The sequence below is a fragment of the Adiantum capillus-veneris genome, chromosome 19, assembly GCF_014529385.1.
Source record: "Adiantum capillus-veneris isolate H3 chromosome 19, ASM1452938v2, whole genome shotgun sequence".
NCBI classification, from domain to species: Eukaryota; Viridiplantae; Streptophyta; class Polypodiopsida; order Polypodiales; family Pteridaceae; genus Adiantum; species Adiantum capillus-veneris.
In genome coordinates, this window is record NC_140949.1 from 49296994 (window position 1) to 49308863 (window position 11870).

The 11870-nt window shown below is 43.6% G+C and overlaps 1 protein-coding gene across 2 annotated transcripts; it reads left to right on the forward strand.

Annotated features, from left to right (window-relative positions):
• The first annotated feature begins 6573 nt into the window (after window positions 1-6573).
• LOC147433989 (BTB/POZ domain-containing protein At1g30440-like) lies at window positions 6574-11101 on the forward strand. 2 transcript variants are annotated; one of them, XM_086490618.1, is made up of 4 exons: window positions 6574-6937; window positions 7375-7444; window positions 7797-9014; window positions 10030-11101. In XM_086490618.1, exons 1-4 carry the CDS (start codon window positions 6876-6878, stop codon window positions 10618-10620), a joined length of 1941 nt encoding a protein of 646 aa, XP_086346744.1. In that variant the 5' UTR covers window positions 6574-6875; the 3' UTR covers window positions 10621-11101. The 2 variants fall into 2 exon arrangements, with proteins under 2 accessions (XP_086346744.1, XP_086346745.1); XM_086490619.1 differs by having other exon boundaries at window positions 6869-6937; window positions 7789-9014.
• Window positions 11102-11870: the final 769 nt, after the last annotated feature.

The window sequence follows — 11870 nt, forward strand, 5'->3', positions numbered from 1 at the left end:
ATATGAAATTGTGAGTAGAACCAGGGTCAAAGAGAATAAAAGCATCATGTTCTCTTACCTTTCCCCAAGCATGGCATAGAGGAGATCCTTTGTGGTGAGTTTGATGAATCTCCTCCTCTTGGATTTCAACCAAAGAAGCTCTAGGAGGATCTTGGCGGTTGTTCTTTTGGGGACAAGCGCGGTACGCATGCCCTTGTTCGCCGCACTTGAAACACCGGTTATCTTTATGATAACGCTCAAGCTCTTCAGGAGAGAGTTTATTCTTTCCTTTGTAAACTCCCTTCTCTTTAGCTTTGTTGGAATTGCCCTTAGGAGACTTTTGGACATTGTCCTTCCCCTTAGGCTCATTGGAACCCTTGTTTTCCGGGGGCTTATTATTTCTTTTACCCCCCGTTTGGAAATTGATTCGCGAGGCCACCATAGTATGGTGTATTACCGCCGATATGGTACGTGGCCTTTGGGAGTTGACATACTCCGCCATTTCTTCGGTTAAGCCCGCACAAAATTGTTGCTTTTGCTCTCCAAAATCCAACTTTTTGAAGACAGTGGCCTTGAGTTGTAGGTCCCAAAACTTGTCTACATATTTGTGGATGGATTCATTGGGAGAGAGCTTTAAGCTTCGCCATTCGGTGAGTACTTTGTCTTTGGCATCGGTGGCCAAAAACTGCTTCATAATGGAAGCTCTTAAAGCCTTCCATGTTCGTGGAGCTTCACCGTTGGCTCGTAGGCTAGACCACCATTGTCTGGCGGACTTTTGAAAGTGCATAGCTACATGGCGTAGCTTAGAGGACTCCGTGAAGCCCTCATCTCCAAACGCCGCATCGAATTGCTGGATAAAGGCCAAAACTTTGTCTGTAGCACCGAAGGTGCCATCATAGGTAAGGAAAGAGATGCTCTTCCCTCCCTCTTTGAATTTCTTCAGCTTGGACGACCTCTTCCATGCGGCATAGGATTTCCTATGGCCTCTTCTTTTTGATGGTTCAAAAGTTGCACCATCACTTTCTTCAGAAGATGAAGAATTTGAAGAAGGTGGAGAAGAGGGTGACCTCTTTCTCGCCTTTTTCTTGTCTTGATCTTTGTCGTCTTCACGATAGCTTTCATAAGAGGAAGAGGATGAAGAAGATGGAGAAGAGGGTGTCCTCTTTCTCGCCTTTTTCTTCTCTTGCTTTTTATCATCCCTCTTTGAATTATGGCGTGGAGAAGAGTGTGATGGTCTTCTCCGCTTTGGTGGTGATGGAGAGCGTTTAGCCCGCCGTCTTCGTGGAGCCATCTCCGCCGAGGTGGCGGGAGACTCGCTTCTTTCTCGTTCCTTCGGTGGAGGCTCTTGAATTCTCCTTTGGGAAGGAGATGCATCATCCAGAAGTAAGTTCTTGAGCCCTTCATATGGATTCTCTTCTTCTTCACGAATCGGAGAGAGACCTCTTTTGGTAGTCTCACAAGGAGGCTTCCTAGGTGTTCTCTCGTCATGGTGATGAGCTTGGAGAATCCCGTGAGCACGGAGCTGCCGTTGCACTTCACTTTGGAGAGATGGATTGCCCATGGCTTGTTGAAGCCTAGAAACAAGATAGTTAACAAGCATTGAAGCATCATTAGTAGCTTGCTCATGAGCAAAATCAAAGTTATCAACATTAATTTCACTCTCTTTACTATTGTCAGCCATTCTAACAACTTTTAGGTGTAAACTTTTTAGGTGTACTTTGGCACTTCAAGCCCTAGTTGCTACTCCTCTTTACCCCTTTAGAAAAAGCACTCAAGCTACTGTACCCGCGGCTCGAATACCATTAATTGCAAGGAATAGAAGAGAGGGTCTTTCGACACCAAGACAGCACCGGCTCCTGTCAAGCTTCTAATAGCTCAATAGTGGTTAAGCCGTAGGCAAGCCCCGTAGGACTCCACTATTAAGACCATAGCTCTCGACGGTGATGCCCCGTTAACTGCACAAAGGCAGGCGCACTGCAAGGCTGAAAAATCCCTATTCTACTTACTCACAGGCAATTAATAATACCAACCATTTGTAGCTAGCTTGAGGACCTCCCTTCTTGAGCAAGAAAAGAGAAACCTTGAGCTCTGATACCAATGTAACATTTAAAGGCCTAAAATCTTATGTGTAGCGGAAATTAGCATGAACATAGTGGGCATTTCATTAGAATAGATTCCTAATGAGAATTACAAGAGTGCTTGGGTGGAGAGAGCAACAAAAAGCATAACACCTAGTTAGATAGCATCGACAATACTTTCAAAAGAGAGAGATATTAAGCTATTGACAACAGTTGAGGACCGGATTTGCATGGAGCCGGTCCCCCCTCCAAAAGGCTTTGTATTATGGTTTCTCCCATCAAGAGAGACATTGTACAATACAATTCTTTGTGTTCCTTCAAGACTAGCTAGTGCAATGAAGATGGAAGCTTCATACACCAAGCAAAACACTTAATCAAACACAACTTGAATTATCCCCGTTCTCAGACCCAAGACCTCACACACCTTCGAAGATGGTGAGAGCTAGCAGGGTATGAGAGTAGATTGAGAGGAAAAAGAAGTATCTTACGAGAAAGAAGTACATCTCCTCACATAATCACTCATATTAGCATAGCTTAGCTTAGTAATTAGCTTGGTAGAGAAGATGAGCATGCATTGAAGCTTGGCTCTTGGTTGGATTTGCATCCACATGCCAAGAGAGTGTTGATGTAGGCTTCTATCTCACAAGCTTGGAGTAGGTGATGAGCTCTCCATTAAAGCTTGGGAGGAGATAGAGTATTTTCCCTTCACACATGGTCAAGTGTGAGAGTGTGTGTGTCCATGCCAAGCAAAAATCAGCCCCCCCTCTCTCTTGGGCGAGCCCTAGCTGCTAAATAAGTCTGGCCTTTGCCTCATTGGACCTCCCCAGGTCAAGCCAATAGGAATTAAGCAGCATAAGTGATAGCCTTTAGACATGTGTCCCCCTTTCCCCTTTTGTGAGAGCTTTAGGTAATTAAATAATTAAATTAAACTCTCATTGGACCCCTTTGCCTCCTGGCCAATAGGAATCAGGCAAGCCATGGGGCTCCTGAATGCTCATTGGACCCCTTGGGAGACTGCCCAATAGTCTTCTAGGAGACTTAATTCTCATTGGTTTCTTTTATTAAATATTTTTAAATTAATTAAACTAGATTTACTCTAGCTTAATTCTCATTGGTCCACTTCATGGGTCTTCCAATAGGAATTGGGCACACCTTGTGGGCATCTGGCCTAGGGAGCTGACATGTGTCCCTCATTCCCTTTGTGTAAAGGGAGCCTGTGTGTGTGTGTGTGGCTTTCTCTCTCATCCCCTAGCTTTGGGGCTCGCCCCCTCCCATGTAGGGATGTAGAAAGACTTTTTGGGCACACACTAAGCATCCAATTTTCCCTAGGGTTGACCTTTGGACACAACCTTTGAATTTTGGAACCTTAGCATTTTGGAAGTCTTAATGGGCTGAACCTTAGGGTCTTTTTGGCCCATTGTTTCACATGGCTCTTTTGCAGATGGCCCCCCCTTTGGATCCCTATTTTCCCTCCTTTGGATCCCTACTGTGGCCGGTCTGCTAACTTAACCAATATTCTAGCTTTTTCTCCCTTGGCACTTCCCCACATTAAATGATCAGTTTAATATGAGAAAATCATTTAGGAGAATTAGATATTGATTATTATGACACTCCCATTGTAAATATCCAATTCCATTTGTAAATTAATACTAACTCTACTAACACTAACCCACTATGAAAAGTCCTATCACCTCCATTTCTCTCCTCTCTCTTTCCCCACCAACTTCTTGATAATTCCAAGCAAAAGAAATTAGATAAATGGCTGAAAATCTAACCCAACCATGGTTAGAGGAGTAACCCTAGCCTTCAAAATTGCTATAAAAGGAGGGTGTAGCTAGCACAAAAGGGGGAGCCATAAGCAAGAGCACTATGCTATAGCTTGAGAAGCCAAGCTCAACCTCTCTAGAAGGAGCTCTTGAGTGGAAGCTCATTGTCTTATGCATGTGCATGTGTTGTAATAGGAGATTAGCAAGGGAACTCTATGCCATTGTAAGAGAGAGAGTGATCACTCAATTGAGAGTAGGAAATCTATCATTTCTCCTACTAGTGTAAGCTCAACATTTGCTGAATCAAGGAGGGTGGATTTGGACTAAGCTTGGATACTTTGTCTCTCTTCCCACGTGAAGTAATGGACAACAATGATGTGTAAGTGTCTTGGTGTTTTTTTTTTTTGTTAAGTTCTTGATAGTTTGTCTCTAGTGTTGTCATCAATTTAGCCATAAATCCCACATACTGTAAGAGGGCGACAGGGTGGAGAGGACTCCCCTGGCCTTAAGACAGTGAGTGGGGTGGCTTTTCTTGTGATGTGTTGTGGTGTAATTTACTCAAGCTATGATGAACAAATACTAATATCACTTTGATTGGTCATGACAGATTTGTAAGAAGGTATTAGTGCAATAAACACCCCCTCCCCCTTCTCTCTCTTTCTTACATATATAATTGTGTTTGCTTGATCATTGCCGATACGTTTCAAAGCAGCCCGAGCACTATCTCTCTCTCTCTCTCTCTCTCTCTCTCTCTCTCTCTCTCTCTCTTTACGCGTCCTAGTTCGCATCCAAAACTAGGTGGTGTCCCAAATTTGTGTAGGGTTAGGTTGCGGGTTTGTGTGTGTGTTTGTTGTTTTTCCAACCCCAACCCAATTGAGCAGCACGGGAGCCTTGAAGGGTGTCTAGAGGTTGCTCTTCTTGTTGCCCGCCCCGGACCGCTTCAATAGGTGAAACGATTCATGCATAGCCCATGGTCTAAGCAGAGGTAGGTTGTCAAGAGGATTTTTCACTACTTGAGTGGCACTTTACTTCTTGGCTTGTTTTATCCCAAGGGGGGATCATTGCCACCAGATTTACATGCTTTTTCGAATTCAGATTTGGTTGGTTGTTTTGACACACGAGTGTCCACAAGTGGTCTTTGTTTCATGCTTGGCAGCTCATGCATATCATGGTTGAGCAAGAAGCAACCTATTGTGGCCACTTCCAATTGTGAGGCTGAGTATAGGGCAGTTTTCACAGCTACGACTGAGTGTGTATGGCTTAGACACCTTATGGCTGATTTGGGTGTTGGATAGGACACTACCAACACTATCTACATTGACAGTCGGAGCGCATTGGCAATTGCGAGAAACCCATTTTTTCATGATCGCACAAAGCACATCGAGGTGCATTACCACTATGTCAAGGAGAGGGTCTTAGCATGAGAGATCAGCTTGGCTTATGTGCCATCATAGGACAACCTTGCATATCTTTTCACAAAGGCATTGTCTTGTGAGAAGTTCGAAGCATTCCGCAAAGCTTTGGGCTTACTCCCCTTTGTGGACTGGTCATGTTCTCAAGGCATGGCCCTTCCCTATACTCTATGTGCGAGCTCTCGTTCACCGCATCACTCCCGAGGGAATTCGTTACCATATACATGTGGTAGTGATGTGTGTGAACACACTTAGGACCGTCGGGGCGTTTTTTCCCTCACAAAGAGGTTCCCCCTGTGCATTATTATATATACGCCCATCACTCTAGGACTAACTTATCTTTCGATTGCACACTAAGTAATATACTCTCTGTTGTGTGCCTTGAGCTTCCTTCGTCTTCGCCAAGCTGTGTGTGTTTTCCTGCAACCCTAATTCCAACATATAGCTGAGCAGAAGTTGAAATCTCGTTTGGAACGAGTAGTGAGTATTTTTCTTAAGTTGAATCGAGCGAGTATGTTTTGATAAGCATTGACCATGAGCTATGAATTTGTGGAAATTTTGGCTAATGAAAAGTGAAAAAATCGAGCGAGTATGCAGGATTGAAGCAAGCACCTCATGGGATGAGGTGTTCGGTTCCCTTGAGGTGAGGTTCAATCCACACCTCAATCCATGGCGCTGAAAAACTCAAAGCAAAAGTATGTCTTACTCATTTTGGAAATCATTTTACTAGCGGGTATCTAGTGCAGATACCCTGTCGAAAACGGAGGACACACAGAAGGGTGGGGAGGAGGTCGCGTGCACGATGACGTGACAGCCTGGTAGGGACAGCTGCAATTGCAGCTCTTTGGCATGATGAATAGCTCATGCAAAGTGCAACTAGCCCGCAGCAAGGGCAGCTAGCCTGCAAGCGCACACGACAAGGCAACACTAGCTAGGGTATTTAAAAAAAAATAAAGGTTGTGCCGAGAAGACACCGAAAGCAAGCAGAACTCATGGTTAACAATGTATGGTTGCAAAGCTTTACTCGATCAAGCATGAGGTCGATTCCCACTATTGACATTTTACCTTCGAGCCATGTCGGGAGGGAAGGCTCAACGAAGGCATCTACTAAGATTCTAACTAATAAAATTTAAGACTAGCCCTAGGGAGTAAAAAGAACAAGAACCATGTCCTTCATTTGCACACATATCCGAATGTGTGACAGGGGCCTGAGAGAATGCTCATGGAGGACTTAAGGGCATGGTCAAAAGAACGAGTCACGATATAAGGGGGGAGAGAGAGAGAGAGAGAGAGAGAGAGAGTGTGTGAGAGAGAATATTATGTATGTCCTACATGGCTACTTTCAATGTGCATTCTATAAGGTGCATTGTATCATGTGTGTGAGAGAGAGAGAGAGAGAGAGAGAGAGATACAGTTTAGGTACCAGCGCCCTGACCAGGACAAGTGCTTCTGCTATGGCAGGAGCATTTTCGTTCGCCCCTCCTTAAGGAAGCTCCCACTGAGAATTCCTCCTCCTCTGCTTTGGCTCTCGTCAAATTGTCAATGGTGGTGGCGCAGGCACACATTTGTCATCCGTTCTCGCTCTCTGCCCATCACCCACAATTGAGAAGCAGAATTTTGGAAGGATAGGCTTCCTGCCCATGGCTGCCTGCGTCAAGCTCGGCTCTAAGCCTGACACCTTCGTTCGCAAAGGGCAAGAATGGTCTCTGCTTCCAACTAGAGAGAGAGAGAGAGAGAGAGAGCACGCATGCAGACGCGCATACACACCCTTTCCTCCTCCTCCTCCTCTCTCTCTCTCTCTCTCTCTCTCTCTCTCTCACACACACACACACACACACACACACACACACAGGATACAAACAATCTGTCTTAAATCTCTCTTTCTGGGGCATTCTCCTCTAGGCCCTCATACGCACCATGCCAAAATGTACCTCACTTTGCGGCAAATTTGCATTTTGGCAAACAAATTCAGCCGAAATTTTAGATTGTGGCATACGCATAGGGAACTTGATGGAATTAGAATTGAAAAATGCAATAAAAACGATGAATTTGCTAAACATTTCTTGTTGTGGCTTGTTACTATTTTGCACATTTTTGTGAAGCGTGCATGCCTCAATTTTGTGTGAATTTGCCTTGCAGGTTTTGTACATCTGGCCTCCCTAGTGATATCATAGTTGAAGTGCAGGAGATGTCTTTCCACCTTCACAAGGTCAATACACTTTCCTTTCATGATCTCTGTCAAAAAATAAGATGAAGCTTTTCAAGCACGCAAAAGTCTCTTTTTCAAACTTTTTTCCTCCTCCTTTAGGTGCATGCACTTCAATGGACATCATCTGCATGATTTGCTTCACAATTGAAGCTTTGATGCCCATTTTCTGCAAATTAAGCCTTCACAATTGAAGCTTTTATGCCCTTTTTTGGGTATAATTAGCTTCATTTTCACATTATGCTAGTCGATCTGTAGCTCATCTTTGCCCATGATGCTTTTCTAAGATGTTCCATGCTCTAGATCTTGTAATGCATCTCATTCTTGCATATGTGTGCTCTTCCTAGTGTTGCAGTTTCCCTTGGTCGCAAGAAGCGGGAGGCTTGCAAAGCTTTTGGAGGAGGCTTCTGCACAAAAATCTGATGATAAACCCTGTGTGGAGCTGCATGACATACCTGGAGGGCCGGATGCATTCGAACTTGCGGCTACCTTTTGCTACGGCTTCCGATTGGAGCTGACAGCATCAAATGTCGTGCGTGCAAGGTGTGCTGCAGAGTACCTTGAGATGGATGAAGATCTTGGAGAGGGGAACCTCGTAGCCAAGTCTGAAGAATTTCTGAATCAGGTGGTGCCTCGCAACTTCAAGGAATGCACACTTGCATTGCAGAGTTGTGAGGCTGTTCTTCCGCATGCAGAAGAGCTTGGAATTGTCTCATTATGTTTAGATGCAATTGGCTCAATGGCTTGCATAGATCCTAATAACATGGGGTGGCCTATGCTCCATAGCTCTATGCAGAGCCCCGGAGGAAGCTTGCTTTGGAATGGCATAAGCACAGGTGCAAAACCGAAGAGATCGCGAACAGATTGGTGGTTTGAGGATGTGAGTGTGCTTATCCTTCCCCTTTTTACAAGGGTTATCAAAGCCATGGATGCTCGGGGCATGAAGCCTGAATGCATCGCAGGTGCACTAATGCACTTTGCAAAGAAGCATCTTCCTGCACTAAACAATAGGCGGCAAGGTACTCGTGCGGAGAGCTCTAATGTTGGCTTAGGCTCCTCAGAAGTGGAGCAAAAGCATGTGCTAGAGACAGTTGAAAGGCTTCTTCCAACCCAGAAGGGCGTTGTATCAACCAAATATCTGTCAGGTTTGCTGCGAAGTGCGATGCTATTGCATGTGGGTCTTGATTGCAAGAGTAGTTTGGAAAGGAGACTTGGTCTACAGCTTGAGCAGGCAAGCTTGGAGGACTTGCTTTTGCCAAATTTGTCGTACAACATGGAGACTTTATATGACATAGACTGCATCCAGAGAATTGTTGAGCATTTTCTGCTGTTAGACCAATCGGCAGTGGGTATGGTGTCATCTCCAGGCTCAATTTTTGATGGGGCTTTGATGAGCCCTCCTACTCTGACACCAGTTATGATGGTGGCAAGGTTGCTGGATGCGTACCTTGCTGAGGTTGCTCCTGACGTGAATCTGAAACCCCTCAAATTTTTGTCACTTGCAGAAGCTCTTCCTGAATTCGCAAGGATCTCTGATGATGGAATTTACAGAGCAATTGATATTTACTTAAAGGTAGTACAAATCTTGGGTGACAAGAGAGAACTATTGCACAACAGATGCATCTTTTTATGTGTTTACAAATCCTTGGGAAGAGAGGACACTGACAGGCTATTGATTGACCTATACTTACACACTTATATATACATGTGCACCCACACAGAGTTTTATGGAATAATGCTTTAAAACTCAAGTCTCAAAGCATTATGCTATAAAATTGCACTGTGTGACTCTAGAAACCGCAAATTGCTTGTTAGTATCCATATGTATATTTGAAGAAGCATATAAAGTTTGATTTTGTTTTTGCGTGCACTTTTGTCGTATGCCTCCTTGTTGTTTGGAATTGAAGCTTAAACCTTGAGTAAGTCTTTGCATTGTCCTTTCCTTTCAATGTAATTGAAAGGAAAGGACAATGCGATTGACTTTCAAGTTGAGTTTTAGTACAAGAGATCCATTCAAGCAAGCTTCTCTTATTTTGGCCAGCTCTTTGTCTTAGCCACGTTTGTTTCTATGTTTTGAATAATACAATCAAGTATAAAGCTACATTTCATAGTAATGTTTATAGTCCAATGCATATTGCATCTTTTGGGAATCATTTGAACCGTGTGTAAGTCTGTTCCTAGCATGTCTACATCTGGTTTTGGGAAGCATGAAAGGGAAGCTTGATTTTGTGTAGAGCGCCATCATTTCAGCCCCTTCTATAGTTTGTAAGTTGACCTTGTATGAAGATATATGCATTTTTTGGTTATTTGTTTTGTGGATTTCCTTGAAGCCCCAAAGATTAAGAACACGCATACAAACTCATTCCCAGAGGGTTTTTGCTGAAAAACAGGCCTCTCTGTGGAAATATACTGAGCTATGAAGCATCACTCAATAATTCATGCATATAGAAACCTTTGTTATATTGATACTTTCCAGTTCTTTCTCATTGGAAGTATGGAAAATTGTTATACCCTGATTGTTAGTAATCTCCAGGTCGCATCATTGATGGCTTCTTTTTTATTGATGAATTATATTTTGCTTACAACAGGCACATCCTTGGCTCAAGGAAGATGAAAGGGAACAGCTTTGTCGAATCATGGACTGTCAAAAGCTCTCGCTAGAAGCATGTACGCATGCCGCTCAAAATGAGCGGTTGCCACTACGCGTAGTGGTGCAAGTCCTCTTTTTCGAACAGCTTCAGCTTCGGACAGCAATCGCCAACTGCTTCATGATGTCAGATACTTCTCATGCCCTTCGAAACCAATCAATTGCGGATGGGCTAGTGGGAGCCTCTTCATCTGGATTGATGATAAGGGGAGGAGATGGATATGGGCACACGCATGTGCATGCAGGTGCAATGAATGAGAATCAAACGCTTAAAGTGGATATGGATAACATGCGGCATCGTGTGCACGAGCTGGAAAAAGAGTGCTCCGGCATGCGGGCGGAGATACAGAAGCTTGGGAAAGTAAGGGGACATTGGCGGCTTATGACTACTTTCATGGGGGGCAAATTTCGGTCCCAGCTCTGCAGAACAAGAGGTTCTGTTGCCCAGAACCATATTCAACCTGGGCGCGCAACACCATCTCCTGCGCACTCAAAGGGATCGAGGCATGAGAGGAGCACCTCCATCTCGTAATCATGTTCAACGGATAATTCGACACAGATCCGTAGGAAACCTTGTAAAATGAGCTCCATTTGAGGGTAAAGAAAACTGCTAGAACATCACTAGAGCTCATCACATTTAGTTGTAATACATAGGCTCTCAGGGTAGGCTTAAGGTTTTTGACGACAAAATTGAGCACCATTCCCAGGTTATGACACAGGTTTTAAGTGGCATACGGTGACTCAAGAGGGAATGTGTTCTTACAGTCCAAATGGTGGTCATGTCTTCTGTATGAACATCCAACTGGGTAATTGACACGGGTTTCTTGCTTTGTCGTGGGCGACATTACCCATATCACATACATCCTGCTCTTCGAACCAATCTCCAACAAGGTAGCTCCATTACACACCCTTTTTTAACATTTGCTTGTATTGAACACAAAAAGGCACATCCATCCTCTGTACTGCAAGAACACCTTTCTCACTCAAAAATAAAAAAAATTGTTACACACTAAGTCAGAATTGGTTCGTGTTGTAAGTTTGTAAGGTAGTAAATTTCAGCATAGAGGTAGAGAGATAGTCATTCAAGCAAAATAGCAAGGGTACCACAATTCAACTTGTATCTCAAGAACCTTTTCCTAAGTCGATTTGGAAGGTGAATGTGTGCTTTCTCGGTGAAATTTCTTTTCAATTTATTCAAAAAGTTCAGACATTAGCCTTGAAGGATGTTTTGGGTGAGTGCTATATATATATTCTAACTAGAGAGAAAAAGGGTGCAAATTCTCCTCGCTCTATGTCAAAATTTGGACAATGTGCCGATTTTGACGCTTAAATATATAAATTTTTACCGGCTTCTCTTGTGATCCAACCGGAATTTAGTAATGCTAGCCAGTGGAAAATGCACTGAAGGTCCGTTTTTTGTGAACATTTTCCTGCTTTGGTGGGTTTTGCAAAAGATCTTTGTATTTTTTTGGCGCTCGAGTGAGTCAAGAAGAGGTCAACATAAACTTTCTAGCATCACATTGTGACAAAGAACTGGGTTAAATGGATGCATGCACATCGAGCACAGTTCAGAATCAACATCATATTGAGCAGGAGTGTAAATATAATTTTGAATAGATGTTTTGGGCATTCTAAAACATGCCTTACAGAATAAGGAGAAAGGTGTACAAGTTTTTGTAAATGGGTGACTTTTCAACTAATTGTTTAAAAGAACTAGGCTTCAAGTCAAGCTTTTAATGGCAACATGGTGTTTCTTGTGCATTCAAGAAACAGGGGATTCTT

What these genes read in the sequence shown, in the direction of transcription:
- LOC147433989 (XM_086490618.1), top strand. Translation starts at nt 6,876, where the DNA reads ATGGCTGCCTGCGTCAAGCTCGGCTCTAAGCCTGACACCTTCGTTCGC. An exon ending in TGTCTTTCCACCTTCACAAG is followed by an intron (nt 7,445 to 7,796) that starts GTCAATACACTT and finishes CTAGTGTTGCAG; the next exon opens with TTTCCCTTGGTCGCAAGAAG. An exon ending in CAATTGATATTTACTTAAAG is followed by an intron (nt 9,015 to 10,029) that starts GTAGTACAAATC and finishes TGCTTACAACAG; the next exon opens with GCACATCCTTGGCTCAAGGA.